This window comes from Macrobrachium rosenbergii, chromosome 46, assembly GCF_040412425.1.
Source record: "Macrobrachium rosenbergii isolate ZJJX-2024 chromosome 46, ASM4041242v1, whole genome shotgun sequence".
In the NCBI taxonomy this organism is placed as follows: Eukaryota; Metazoa; Arthropoda; class Malacostraca; order Decapoda; family Palaemonidae; genus Macrobrachium; species Macrobrachium rosenbergii.
In genome coordinates, this window is record NC_089786.1 from 54,374,146 (window position 1) to 54,389,783 (window position 15,638).

General features: G+C 35.1%; 1 protein-coding gene across 2 annotated transcripts; it reads left to right on the plus strand.

The window, feature by feature from the left end:
• Positions 1 to 4,611: 4,611 nt before the first annotated feature.
• On the plus strand, positions 4,612 to 15,317 carry LOC136830368 (gastrula zinc finger protein XlCGF57.1-like). Of its 2 annotated transcripts, none has more exons than XM_067089898.1 (3): positions 4,612 to 4,721; positions 7,758 to 7,919; positions 11,265 to 15,317. In XM_067089898.1, the coding sequence occupies exon 3, from the start codon at positions 11,844 to 11,846 to the stop codon at positions 13,341 to 13,343; it is 1,500 nt and encodes a 499-aa protein (XP_066945999.1). In that variant the 5' UTR covers positions 4,612 to 4,721; positions 7,758 to 7,919; positions 11,265 to 11,843; the 3' UTR covers positions 13,344 to 15,317. The 2 variants fall into 2 exon arrangements, with proteins under 2 accessions (XP_066945999.1, XP_066945997.1); XM_067089896.1 differs by having other exon boundaries at positions 4,640 to 4,766.
• The last annotated feature ends 321 nt before the right edge of the window (positions 15,318 to 15,638 follow it).

Here is a 15,638-nt window from a genome sequence, read left to right on the forward strand (position 1 = left end):
ATAGGAAATATCCAAAGACATCTTGGGTTATCTCGATGTTGGTCTCAAAGAAAATTATTTAAAGGTTGTATAGTTCAGGAATGTATTTAATTTTAAAATGATTATGTTACTGTGTAACTCACTAAGATTTTGTAAGAGTTGATTTCAAAGTAAGTTGGGTCTTATATATTGCTACAAATTAAGTATTTGGTGTGTAATGATTTATATTTGTAAATTTTCACTAGCTCGCTCTAAACATTCATTCAATTTACATAATTTTTCATTTTATAGTAATTACAATCCCTATGATTATACACTAACGGATCCAGAACGTGGCCCCCCCCATGAAAAATCATGATAAAAACAAACAAAAAATTTGGGGGTCGATTATGCCCCACAACGGTGCGAAAAACTCCTATTGTGATCCAACAGCAAGTCATAAGTCGGGGGAACCCGAGCAGATTGTCGTGCAAATACAAGAGTTGCCATTTGCTATTTTTAAAATACTTTTTATAGACTGAATTTACATAGAAATTGAGTTCCTTTCTGTTGAAATACTATTATGTATATTAAAAAGCATTCTTACAAAATCCTGTCATGTAAATCGTTAGAATCACTTATTTATCGAACGTAAATAACGACAAATTTCAGTTAAAGTTGCCAGTTTCTGCCTTTCGGACTAAAGCAGACGACATATTAGCAGTATCGCCATACAGCGTGAGTAGCAACCTCAAAAATTTTTATTTTTATCGATAAATTAGACAATTAAAGAGTAATATAACAATAAAAAACAAATTTAAATATATTTAAAGTTAATTTCTATAAATATTGATTTTTATTGTTTAAGTTTTGTTGCAAAAACAAATAGATTTTGTTTTGAAATGAACCAAAGTCTTCCAGGCCAGTGACGTAATTTTTCATTCATAAATTCGATTCGTGGCGAATACGAAAGTAAAAAATAAAAATATAAAGTTAAGCAGTTTTTTTATTCGTTAATAATAGTGAAGACTGCTTTTATTATAAGATTTTACAGGCTTTTACCCTTGAATTAAGTTTTATCATGATATTTGAACAGTTGATTCAACTGTTAAAAAGCAACTGTTAAAATAAAACTCCTTTACTTTATTAATATGGCATTGAATACTGACTGTAACTAACTGTAATAATAATAATCATCATTATTATAATCTTTTATTTCAGATTAATTCCCTTTTTAAATATATACGTAAATAAAGCAACTGAAATCTTCTTTTGCTAAACAGCGCTTCATAAACCTGAGGGTTCCTCTACCCGAGGGAAATTTGGGCGGGAAGGTTCTCGCCCCTGATTGGCTGTCAATTACGTCATCAACTCCACTTCTGATTGGCTATAGTTTGTATTTACTATAGTTGTATCTACAGACGAATGTTTTCAGTGTGGCCACAAGTAAATAATAACAACATGCAAATAATTTCTTTTATATGCTTTTGTAAAATAGTATTATAGGTAAAATGTTATCATATAAATTTAATTTATTATATAAACTTTTTTTATATAAATATTGTTTTTTATTCTTTGGGTTTTGTTGCAAAAACAAATAGATTTTGTTTTGAAATTTTTAAGCACGTCTCTGTTTCCATGGAAACCATTACCGTAATCTTTCGAAGCTAATAACGTAATCTTTCATTCAGAAATTCGATTCTCGGCGAATACGAAAGTAAAAAATAAAAATATAAAGTTAAGCAGTTTTTTATTCTTTAATAATAGTGAAGACTGGTTTTATTATAATATTTGAAAGGTTTTTCCCCTTAAATTAACTCTAATCATGATTTTTTAACAGTTGATTTAACTGTTATAAGGCAATTGTTGAAATTCCCTTACTTTATAATTAATTAATTATTCCTTATTAATATGGCTTTAAATACTGACTGTCGCCAACTGTAATAATAATAATCATCATTATTATAATCTTTTAGTTCAAGTTAATTCCCTTTTTAAATATATACATAAATAAAGCAACTTAAATCTTCTTTTGTCTCCCCTAAAAAGATTTTTAAAAAACGGAAAATTGGCTCAGATGAGCATTTTGAGGCAAAGTTCTCCAAACAGCGCTTCATAAACCAGAGGGTTCCTCTGCTCGAGGGAAGTTTGGGCGGGAAAAATCTCGGCCCTGATTGGCTGTCAAGTACGTCATCACCTCCACCTCTGATTGGCTATAGTTTGTGTTTACTATAGTTCTAGGTATCTGAGGACGAATTTTTTCAGTGTAGCCACAAGTAAATAATAAGAACATGCAAATAATTTCTTTTATATGCATTTTTAGAGTAGTATTATAAGTAAAACTTTATAATAATAATTTAATTTATTATATAAACTTTTTTAATCTATAGTAAGAATTTATAACGGGGTTTTGAATGTTTAAAATACATAGATTTGTCTATGGTTTTTCCAGGCAGCCGATGCTGTTTGCAGTATTATCATACAAAAATGAAAGCTATCCATGAGCCTCTTTTATTTTATGTCATCTTTTAAGTAATTATAATTGAATATATTTTGATAAATCTATTCAATTAAGAATCAAAAGCTATTTAAATCATACAAAAACGTAATTTGAAGTATATTAAATACAAAAATATAAGATAGTTTTTGAAGATGTGTCTGGCAACTACGTAAAGTCTGTTTGGTAGAAACTTATGAATGGAGTGCCATATTCGTTTCCATGGCAACCACTATATTTTTTTACGCTATTCTAATAAGAAATTATACAATTAATGAACTAAATTTTCATTATAAATTCTTTTAGAAATTATTATTGTTTTATATTAATTATTTGAATTATAACAATAATTAATATTACTTTAAAATTTTGAGTAGAAAAGAGAAAAATAATCAAATTAAGGTACTTATAGTAATGATAAGGCTATACTGTATACCAGCATAATCCTTCAAAAATACAGTACTTGGTAACTCTTATGATTAATATATCTGCTATTAAACTTTTATTAAAGAGTTATCGAACTCTGAATGGTTATGATTATGGTCTATATTGATTATTCAATTAATTGAATAATAAAAATGAAACAAAATAAGATCAAATTACTTTTAAAAACCTTACCGGAATCTTTTTGGGTTGTGGCATCTGACAACAATTAGTTGGATCGTCGTAAACATCAGCCACAGCCAATCACAGCCTGTGTTGATGATGTCATCAGTAGCCAATGAGCGTGCAGACACTTTCCCGCCAAGAATGCTGTTTTTCCGAGGGTTCCTCCAACTTATGTCGTGCTGTTGGCAAAAATCTTGGGTGGATCGAGTTTTCCTGCTCAAAAACGTTTTTTCAACATTTTTAATTTTTTTTTAGTTTATTTTTTAGTGCAATTTAAAGCACAGTAATGCAAAGTAACTAATCTCTGTAAATTATTTCTTCAAATAGTAAATTTATTGATGATATATGTAATTTTTTACAATGACAAGCCAGTTTCTTATATGTCTGTTTACCAAAATTGTCTAGCTATATCTATCACTTTCTTTTTTATTCATTTAAATTTTTCATCATCATTTTGAACTATTCAATATACATTAACTATGAATACAGTATACATAAGAAAAGCAAAAAGTTAAAAATATGATGACCCCGAGAAGACAATGCTGTTTTTGGAGAATTTTTATTTAACTTTATTTACGAAGGATAAAAAGTAATTCGGATATAGAGATTTATTTATAACTTATATATATATATATATATATATATATATATATATATATATATATATATATATATATATATATATATATATATATATATATAACTTTCACAGACCTATCTAAACCTAAAAATATAAATAATAAAGTAATTTACCTGAAGTAAGCTGCACTTTCTGCTTAATTACGAAACATTTAAAGTAACGAGAATATAGATACACTTATACGTATTATATAACTTTCCATAGACCCATCTAAAACTGAAAATACGTATAATAAAGTAACTTATCAAAAGTAAACTACAAAGACACTTATAAGTTATAAAAATAGCTTTGCACAGACCTTTCTAAGCCTTAAAATATGAATAATAAAGAGATTTATCTTAAGAAAACCACATTTTATAAAATTTGTACGAAGCATAAAAAGTAAAGTGGACACAAATGTACTTATATAACTTACTTCAAACGACAAAGACACTTGTAAGTGACACATTACTTTCCAAAAGACCCATCAAAAACTAAAAATACGAATTATAAAGCAAATAAAATAACTTATCAAAAGCAAACCACAATTATGGGAAAAGAGTATATAAATACATTGATAGGATACTTTATTATTCATAAAAATATGAATAATAAAGTAAATTACCAAAATTAAAGGGTAAAGGCACTTATAAGTGATATATAACTTTATAAATGAACTATATAAAACCGGGAAATAAGCATAATAAGGCAAATAAAGCAACTTGTCAAAAGTAAAAGCACAATTAGGGAAAAAGATTGTAATAAGTTGCCTTATTATTCATAAAAATATGAATAATAAAGCAAATCACCGAAACCAAACGACGAAGACACTTACAAGCAATACTTAACTTTACAAACGACACATAAAAACCAAAAAAAAAGCATAAATAAAGCATAAATAAAGCAAATAAACCCTAAAAAGGGAAGAGCCGTCCTAGAGGCAACCGCCCCCTTGAAACTACTACTAACAATAGCCGACCCAAACAACGCCGTCAATTACGGTGAAAGTTGCCTCACTTTTCCCCCGTTTAAGTGCATGTAAGTGCCAAGTGCAGGTGCGGAATCACTTACAAGTGCTGAATAGTAAGTTGTTTGTTTATTATATATGTGTTTATTGGTTTAAATCGGTTTATTTTGGTTTATTTAAGCGGAAAATAGGGAAGGTTTATCGGCGTATCCCTAATGGCGACGCCTTCCTTTCGGGCGGCTTCACATTAAGTCTATTTTCTGTCTAAATGAGGCTTATTTGATGTCTAAAGTAGCCATAAGTTATGTCTAAAGTAGCCCTAGATTATGTCTAAAGTACATTTATGTCTAAAGTAGTCCTATAATAATGATTAAAGTGGATTTAGTTAGGCCTGTATTCGGACTAAAGTAGGCCTACGTAATGTCTAAATTAGGGTTAGATTATGTCTAAAGTAGCCATAGATTATGTCTAAATTATCCCTAGATTATGTCTAAAGTAAGCCTAGAGTGATAATTAAAATAGGCTTAGTTTTACAAATAGGCCGATTAATAGGCCTATGTAGCCTCATGTCTAAAGTAGCCACAGATTATGTCTAAAGTAGACCTAGAATAATAAAGTAGGCTTAGTTTCGTGACTAAAATAGGCCTACCCTAGGCTACGTCATTAGGGCCTATATTATGTCTAAAGTAGGCCTATGTAATGTCTAAAGTAGCCCCAGATTATGTCTAAAGTAGCCATAGATTGTAAATAAAGTGAATTTATGTCTAATAATAAAGTAGGATTAGTTTTATGACTAGACTCAGTGTAAGCTAGGCCTAGGCTACGTATTAGGCCTATATTCTGACTAAAGTAGACCTAAGTATTAACCAGAATAGGCCTAGGCTACAACGCAGGCTAGTCTATTGATTAAAGTAGGCCTAGGCTACGGCAAAAATAGCCCTGGCCTAGCCCACATTAAACTATACAGGTAGTCCCCAGTTAGAGGCGATCCGGTTTTACGGCGCTTGTCTCGCGACGACGATAACTGGATTTTCGGCGCCGATACGTGCGATCTCCGCATATCGGCGCCGATATCTGGTTATTGGGGCCGGTAAGCGCTGTTATTGCTGATTTTTGGTTATCGGCAATTTTCGGTCATCTCAATTTCCGGGTATCGTCAGTTTCCGGTTATCTTCAATTTCCGGTTATCGTCAATTTCCGGTTATCATCAATTTTTGGATATTGGCAATTTTCGGTCATCGTCAATTTCCGGTTATCTTCAATTTCCGGGTATCGTCAATTTCCGGTTATCGTCAATTTTTGGTTATCGGCAATTTTCGGTCATCGTCAATTTCCGGGTATCGTCAATTTCCGGTTATCTTCAATTTCCGGGTATCGTCAATTTCTGGTTATCTTCAATTTCCGGGTATCGTCAATTTCCGGTTATCGTCAATTTTTGGTTATCGGCAATTTTCGGTCATCGTCAATTTCCGGGTATCGTCAATTTCCGGTTATCCTCAATTTCCGGGTATCGTCAATTTCCGGTCATCGTCAATTTTCGGTTATCGTCTCACCATCGGGAACGGAACCCCTGGGAACTGGGAACTGCCTGTAATCACATTGTAGCGTCATAAATATTTTTTTCTTTATTTTTCAGTTAATTGAATATTCATTTATTTCCTTAGTCGATGAAGGTGGGCTATTAGGCTAATTTACTTGGATTCTAGGCCTAGTCCTCAGTGTCGTGTTGTTTTTGCTTTGTTCGTAAGTCTTTGTAACAAGATCAGTGCCGAAAAACACACTAAAATCCATCGCAGTATAATTTACGTCCCGTGTTTCAGTTTATTAATTCATTTATTCTTGTATTCAATTTTTTATTATTGTTTTTTTTTATTAATAAGTGGGATCTCTTCTTCCTGTATTTCACTTTACGTCCTCTTATTTCTTCCTAATGAACACCATAATATTCTGCGGAAGCTTCTGGAATTTCAAGTCATTGACCCCTATGGGAGGCTTGTTCCATATGAATAGGGTTCGTCTTCTGAATAATAATAATAATATATATTAATAATAATCAATGTCATACCCATCTGGTACTGTACTGAAAATGTGCCCGTGAGGAAGTTTAGTATTTAAATTATAAATTTACCCAAATGATTAGTTTTAGATATTCTGGACCCTCCCCCCTCATACCCTACCATCATCGAGGACCTCAGTAGGAAAGCAGTGATTTTGGCTGTTGGACAAAATAGGTACAATTCAAGGTTAGGTTTAACCTAACCTATGGCTCTGGGGCCTTACTTGGCTGAGGGCAAACCTAACCTAGGTTACCATAGATTAATGAAATTAAGTTTGCGACCTAACCTAACCTAGGGTGCAGGTTCCTAACCTGGCCCCGGGGGGGCGAAGTTCCCCCCACTAACATAATCTAGACCACCAGGTCCCATCCTATCTAGTGATTGATGTCACTTGAAAAACTGTAGATACACCTTACCCTAATTACAATCAAAGTTTGCGGAAGTATCGTTGGGACATTAAACTACATTCGTGTATTTTTACTTTAATAATATTGTTCCCCCACCTATAAACACTGGTTTTCCATTGTGATTCCCCATACTTGTGAGATATTAGCTCACTAATTTCCTGCTGTAATGAACATCAGACATGTTCAGAATGCACAAAAACTTGAGAACAATCATATATCAAGTGTGGAACATGATTATAGTTTAATGAAAAATTATGAAACATACAGTAAACTTAATCAGAATCAGAACTTGCAAATGTAGGCTATCGTGTAATGCTAAAATAAATCTCATTTCATTCATTTTGTATTTTACCCCACCCAGAAACCCTGGTTTCCAACTGTGGTTCCTCATAATTGTCAGATGCAAGGGATTCTGGTATCTCTAAACTACTGAGTTGTTACCGTAACGAACGTCAGAAATGTTTGAAATGTTCCAGCAAACGTCTGCTGCAGGCAAAGCCAAGTGATGGAACTATTTCATAAATGGACAAATTAGTATTATTCTGCTGAGTTTGTTTGGCAGCAATTGCAGTTAAATGTGTCTTAACCTAGAAATGTTAATGATTATATATGCAGTAATTAATAAGTATGTTTTTTCTTACAGATAATATCCGCTGTCATCGTCAGCTACAAGTCAGGAGTTTCTTGAGGAATGGTTTGAAGTTTGAAGCATAGAATGTCATCCAGAATGAAAAGATACCCGTGAACACACTGAGGAATTTTATCGGACGAGTGCCATGAGCACTAATGTCGATTTACCAGTCAGGTGAGCATACTATAATTAATGCACTGATTTATACCTAGAGAATGAGTTGAAAGTATACAAATGTTTTGGAAATCGAAATCTTAGCATGAAAAAAAGAGCATTGGTTAAGGGACATCAGTTTATTTGCGATAGATTTTGGTGTTGCTTTGTAACATTCTCAAGCCTAAAAGAGTTATTACAATTCTCGTAGCTAAGTGAATACACAATCTTTATTGGCTGGCAAAATGAAGTAAGTTAATAACAAAGAATATTGATAGAATCCCTAAATTTATATACAAATATAAATTAATGGGTAGATAAAACAATACATTGAACACTACAGTATGCAATAAAAACTATTATGAATTGTCTAAAACATTTTTCAACTTATTCAGAAATTTTCAGTGAGGAGTCATGATCATTTAAAGTACCAAGAACATAAAAATTTTGAGTCATCTACTTGCGTTACATTCACCTAAATGCTGTAATACGGGCCATTTGGTTGGCTTGGCCAGCAAGCAACCATGACTAGGGGAAATCTGATAATGTTCAAGAGTTCTGGTCTGGAATGACTTCTTATACTGGCCAGTATTTTAGAACTACAGGCTTCAATTTTGTAAATATAGGTGGTATTTGACAAAATATCATATGGTAATTTGTTCTTATGACTCAGCAATGCTTGAATAGCGTGATTGTTGGTTAAGGTAAAAGGAAAAGAAATTGGTGTTTTTAAATAACTCACTGTCCGGTTGAAAATCCTATGTTTCTACGGGAATGTATAACCTTTGTCTTTTATGTAGGATCATCCTTCATCATGAGCTGCTTCGTTCATTGAAGCTCGTCATTGAAGGAGTTACATGTTTGCTCATTCACCTGGCTACTTACCCTCGCTTTTTTAAGCCGACATGAAGTGAACAGATCTCCATTGCTGCTCTGTTGGTAACAGGGCTCTGAATGAGCAGCTTTTCCTTATTATCAGTCTCAGAGGATATTTATTTTAATGTATGAATGGTTTTTTTATATGTTAGGTGTAGGAGAATGGCATCATAATCTCAAACGCATGCATTTGTTTAACATTTGCTGCCCAGAAACATTCTCCTCGGATATTTGTTTCCTTTGCTGGGGTTGAGATTGTTTTAGAAATATCTCCCGTAGGAGGGGGGTCAGTGTTTTCAGGTGGTTTTCAGGTGGCGAATTGTCTCCCTTTCCGCTTTGTTGCTGGAGGGGAAATCGTGACTTCATCTGTTGGGATGCTCCCTGAATGGAGTTCAGTACTGTGTGGTTGACTGGGTTTGCAAATTTCATTAAAACACTTGGTATTTTTTAATGAAAATGAGGTGATTTTTCATTATACAGTGTGTCTTACATTTTTGTGTGTTTATTTATTAATATGGTAACATTTTTTTTATAATAGCTGATCTCTTCTTTAAGTATTTCATATAACTTTTTGTAACTTCTTTCAATTGAATGCCATATTCTTTGGAAGCTTGAATTTCAAGTCAGTGGCCCCTGTGAACATTTTCGATATGAATAGTGTTTATCTTCAGAATAATAATAATAATGATAGAAAAAATAAAGTAATTCTAGGAAATCTAGCAAATATTTCGGCAACGTCAATCATTTTTACTCTATAAACAAAGGATAAGGTTTTTGGTTTCATCATAGACATATGATGCACATTTCTTGTAGGTTATTAATCCAAACATAGACGCCTGTGTAAGAAGCACAGCGAAAAGTGGAGCACATCTTGAATAAAATTCATTACAGAATGCCGTGAAAATCTAGGATTGTTGCCTGTCCCTACACTTTGCAACTTCCACCTGCTGCAGTTCAGCTTACCTGAAAATGGCAAATTATCAGATGTAAAGTGTCTTCATTCTGGAAAGGTACAATGTTTAGTGGAGGATGTACTCTGCTACAGTCAGAAAGATGTGAAAAAATGCTATAAGGTTTAGAGCATGGTTCATATTTTATTTACGTTCAACTTTTTCTTAAATTTTTTGCTCCAGACAGTTGCAAAACAGTAGAATGACACTGTGCGGCACTGTAAATTACAATATGGGAAATAATCTTAAGTTGGTTAGTACAGGGTTCACTTATTCTGGGGTACAGTGTAGTAGTGTACTGTACATTACTACTGTATGTACAGTACATTGGTTCTGAGGTACTGTAATGTGAAAAATGCATGATGTACTGTTATTACAAGCCAGATACATTCAAGACAATGGGGGCTTTGGTTAAAAGTTTTTGCTACCTTAGCTAGGGGAGATATACTGAAGCCTTGTTTTATGGCATAGTTTTCTTTGTTTATTGTATGTAATAAATTTATACAATATATTAATACAATAATGTATGCTACAATACACCCCTTAGGAGGGTAACGCTCTCAGTGCATCTCGTACAGTGTGCTGCAGGCTTTACTTAAAGTAGGCCCTTTCATTTCTTTTACTGTTCGTCCATTCATAACAGCGTCGCTAGCCAAGTGCCGTTAACCAGTGCCACAAGTAAATGGGGATTGCCTGTACAGTACTATACACTTCTGCTATTCAGTGGAGGCTGTGAGTAAATGAATGCAACAGGTTAGGTGTGGAACCCTAGTCTCATCCCCTGTTGATAACTCTTGCTTTCTTTTTTTACGATAAACAGACTCTTGGTTAGGTGTCTTACTTGGTGGTTTGGGCGTAAGAAGAGTGAGGAGTTTTTATTTGTGGAGCATAAATTCCCAAAAGCTTTGTCCAATTCATCCTTCAGTAAACCTTGAAAGTGGAGAGTTTTGTACCGTTTGTTCAGTGTTCTTTTGTCATGTAATATACAGTATATAACACTGGCATGAGTTATAATTACGATGTATCATCAGTAGTTTTTACAAATATTAAGTCACAAATATCGTTTAATGTCCAATGCGCTATATCTTGGGAATAATTTACACCCAAGGGGAATTATAACTGATAAGTGCTTTGTCACCAGTGGGAATTCGGACCACTGCCTTGTTTAGGAACAACAATAGACAGTGACTTTGACTCTTGGCTGTCTCTCAGTCACTGACTGTCATTTCTAAACCAGTTAGCAGTTCGAATCTCACTGATGATGACGACAATTGTAATTCCTCTTAAGTGTAAGTTATTCCCAAGGCAGAGTGAATTGGAAATTGAATATTTGCAGTTTAACATATTTTAATATAAAATTGCCTTGGTGTACACTACAAAAATTGATATTATCAATATGTTGTAACGGTCAAGTACACCTCTTATTAAACAAGTGTGTCTGCAGATTGGTATTAGTCTGAGATTTTTAATCATGTTTATGCATAGAGGCGTCTCTGTCGCGCTATGCTGTCTCTAACTGGGCTGCATTCTCTAATTTCAGAGGCTCCTTACCAGAAGAAATGACATCAGAAACTGGCATCAAGTCGCTTAAGATTTCTGAAGTTTTCGCTTCAAGAGGCTCTAAAGTATATTGAGTCGGTCATTCCAGCATAATTGATGAAGTCAGTGAATTATTTTTTCATGATCTTGTAAGTCTAAATCGAAATCTGTTAGGAACAGTAATCTTAAGGCATCAACAAAATCAGGTTATACTAGAATACAGATTTATTTTCAAGCATTTGTCTCTAGAAGAGTTTTCAGTTTAGAATTTTCATGAGAAATTCAAGTAATGCTTGTCATCATGTCACCAGTGCAAAAGTCCTTTGATGATGTTAGGTTGATGATTTAAGCAAAGTTATATTGCATTTTGATAAGTGGAGGTAATAGGCTTATCATGTAAGCAAAGTCTTAAGAGGTGCTGATGTCACGTGTGTAAAATTTAAAACTGGGCGATAGAAGGAGCATGACGTAAGCATATGTTACTTTATCTATTATCCAGAGTTTAATAGCTTGGAATATGAACTGTGCAGCTTTACAGTGACCTTACAGTGCACTGAAAGCTAGAAAAAGACTGAAGACTATGGCAGCTAGGGACGTAAAACCAAAAATGAACGCAGACCATTCCTTGGACCATTGTGTGAAAAGTGAATTTGAACATTCTTTACCCTCGCCTGTAAAGCAGGAACATTCACCTTTACCCTCTCCGCTAAAGCATGAAAGCAAAGACTTGGTTGATTGTAGCGCAGTCGCTGACTATGACTCTTTGCCTTTGTATCCGTCTGTGGAAATCAAAGTAGAGCCCGAAACATTTGTGTCCGATGGAATTTGTACGACTGGTTCGACGGCAATCGAGGGAGAGTCACTGACTCACAATAATGACGTCACCAGAGAAGGAAACCTGATTGTATACACAGGTCTCCTCAAGGAAGATCGGAAACACTCTGAATCCTTCGAGAACCAGAGAACAGGAGAGGGAACGTTTTCGGACGATCCACAAAGAAATCTATGTTTGCAGAAAGGGGCGTTTGGGAGTGACGTCACAATTCCGAGCAGAGAAGGGGAATTCACGAGTGGCGACTGCGAAATACCTTTTTGTCTGCAAACGCAGGCGAGTACCCACACTGCCGATAAACCGTTCGAATGTAAGGAATGCGATAAAGCATTCTCTTGCGAAAGGTATCTCGTGAATCACATGGCCATTCACAGTGGAGTGAAACCGTATAAATGCACGGACTGCGGGAAAGCGTTTTTCCGTGAATCCAGCCTGTTTAGCCACAAGAGACTCCACATGGAAGTAAAGCCATTCATGTGCGTTGAATGCGGGAAATCGTTCTCTCAAAAGGTAGTCCTCGAAAACCACGTAAGAGTTCACACTGGGGAGAAACCGTTCTGCTGTGACGTGTGTGGGAGAGCGTTTAGCTTGAAGTTCAGCCTCACAAACCACCTGAGGACTCACAGTGGCGACAAGTCTTTCATATGCAGTGAATGTGGGAAAGCCTTTTACACAAAATTTAATCTTGCCAAGCATAAGAGGACTCACTCCGGGGACAGGCCTTACGCTTGTGGCGAATGTGGGAGAGCCTTTTCCTCAAAGTTCAATCTTAAAAAACACGCGAGGAGTCACACGGGAGAGAAGCCCTACCCGTGTAGTGACTGCGATAAGGCATTTTCGCATAAAGCTAACCTCGTGAGCCACATGCACAGTCACACTGGAGAGGTTCCGTACGGTTGCCCCGAATGTGGGAAAGCCTTCTCTCTCAGGAGTAAACTGACTAAGCATATGTGGATCCACAGTGGGGCCAAGCCCTTCGAATGCCACGAGTGTGGGAAAGCCTTTCCTCTGAAGAACAAACTCGCCTTGCACATGAGAATTCATACTGGCGAGAAGCCTTTCGGCTGCAAGCAGTGCGGGAAGTCGTTCTCTCAGAAGTGTAACCTCAACAAGCATGTGAAGATTCATACCGGTGAAAAACCTTTCAGCTGTTTGGAATGCGGGAAATCATTTCCTCAGAATTATAGGCTTGAAAAGCATATGAGAATCCACGCAGAAGAGAGAGAAGCGGGTGTTCTGATGCAGTGAGTGTGGTCAAGTCTTTTCCCAGAAAAGCTCCTTCACAAGACATTTGAACACTCAATTCAAAAACTCTCGTAGTAGCATGAGTCTTGAAATAGGAGAAACAAATCCACAGTTATGTATGGGTACAAATATATTTAGAATTGCAGTAAATCTAAACGGGGAGCTTTTGGGAACCAATAACCGATAGGTCTCTAGTTTTATTTTGAAATATATTTGTACCCGTACATACCTGTGGATTTGTTTCTCCACACACGTTTGATTTTCAAGACCATTCAGACTCGGTGAATGTGGAAAACCACTCTCTTGGCAACTATCTTTGCAAGTTGAAGGTTAAGGCGTGCAGTGTGTCGGAGGTACCAGTCTACCTTGCATGTCAAGGACATCAACGTTGCTTGGTATACTTTCACCAAGTTTAGATTAGTGTACTCTATTTATAATTCACTAGCCTCTCGTAGTCATTAATTTGTTACAGATGTCACTTGACTCATTCTGTGGCCAGCCCCACCAGCTTAGGTCAGTCTGACAGACTAGACACAAGGTAGTGTGCAAAACCTTTAACCCTTACAGGCCGGGCATGATCATGCGAGGCATAATAACAGCTCTGGACGTTTGATCCGGTGGGCCTCAGGTGAGAATCTATATTTCGCGCCATGCAGTTCAACGAATTATGCGGAAAAGATGTTCAAATCACGTGAATGGACCATAAATGACTTATGGCAACACTAGCACCTCAGTAGAGGATAGAGGGAGATCAGTTTGACTTGAGATTTCATGGGGGAATGTACTGCACCTCCGAATCCAGTTTGACTTGAGATTTCATGGGGGAATGTACTGCACCTCCGAATCCAGTTTGACTTGAGATTTCATGGGGGAATGTACTGCACCTCCGAATCCCAGGACATATATATATTTACTCAAATATACCCGGGGATTGCTGTTGGTTTTAATTCTTATCTTTTATGATAGTATGACAGATATGATTGTAATTTTGCAAAGTAAAGTACTAAGAAATATTTTAAGAAATTGTATAACTCAGCAAAAGGTACTGCATCTTTCCACCTCAGTACATTTCGTAAATATTTTACCAGAATTTGTTAATGGTTTTAGTATCTATCTGTTATGATATCATATGAGTTGTAATTGTAATTTTACAAAATAAAATTTAAAAAAATATTTAATAAAACATCTGCATCTTGGTAAAATTAGCCTAATTTTACGAGTGTCTTGGAAAAGAGGCCCCGCCCAGGGTTGGAAATATTAACTTTCAACTTCCCATGGACGGTATAGGAAAGTTGTACAAATTTTTTTTCCAATACCATGTGCACTTGCATATCTTCCTCTTTCCATTTTTTTTTTTATAGGCCAACCTTAAAGTTTGCCCGGTCTAGAGGTGTTCGTAATGTATATTTTAGCCCAGCCTGCAAGGGTCAACCTAAACCGAGTGGTGATACGTTGCGTACCAGATGGTTCTGTGCCGTATGCGAGCCCTTCAGTGGCCTTCTCATCTAAGAGGATGTTCGGCTTAAGTAAAATGTAGTCTGTAGCCAGTACAAGTGAATAATTCTTTTAAGCAAATCCTTCATCTCTGTGTACACAACTTGTTGTTATTGCCAAGGTCCATATGGCGTCACGTTTGGTTTACAAGAAGACGAAACTTTTTGAGGTCCTAGAAAAGCTTTCATTTGTGTCTACAGTGCATGAAATTGACTTTTAAAATGTTTCTGATTTGCTCTTGTCAGAGGGGGCCAAATGAAACCAAAGCTATTTGGTAGATAGACTTTCTCAGATAATTATTCTTGGTTTAATTTCAGTAATGCTAAATCTTATATATGTTTATTTATATATACGTACAGTGTATAAGCAGCTATTTTAGGACATATATAGTTTTTTGTCCCATGACAGCTATTTCTGAATTTGATTCTTCATGTTGTGATAAGATTGTATTGTGCAGTTTTCAATAAATTATATTTATGACTATGTTCCTGTTTTATTTACAATTTTTCCTGTCAAAATATTGTGTATTTTTCTTAACTTTTTGTGTGAATATATATGGAAGGAACAAATTGACTAAAAATTCAAAAGATGGGGTAGTTATATTTGTTCAAATAAGTAAGGATATTAATGTTTTTAACAAAAACATAATGTCATTATCAACATATGTAGAACTGGACTTTAGACAGTTAGTAGCTTAAAATTGATTTTAAATTGTGCAGAACCATCACTACTATGTACATGTTACGTAGATTGTAAGTATTTTACATAATAGCACAAGAGGTGCATGTATATTTATACATTTCT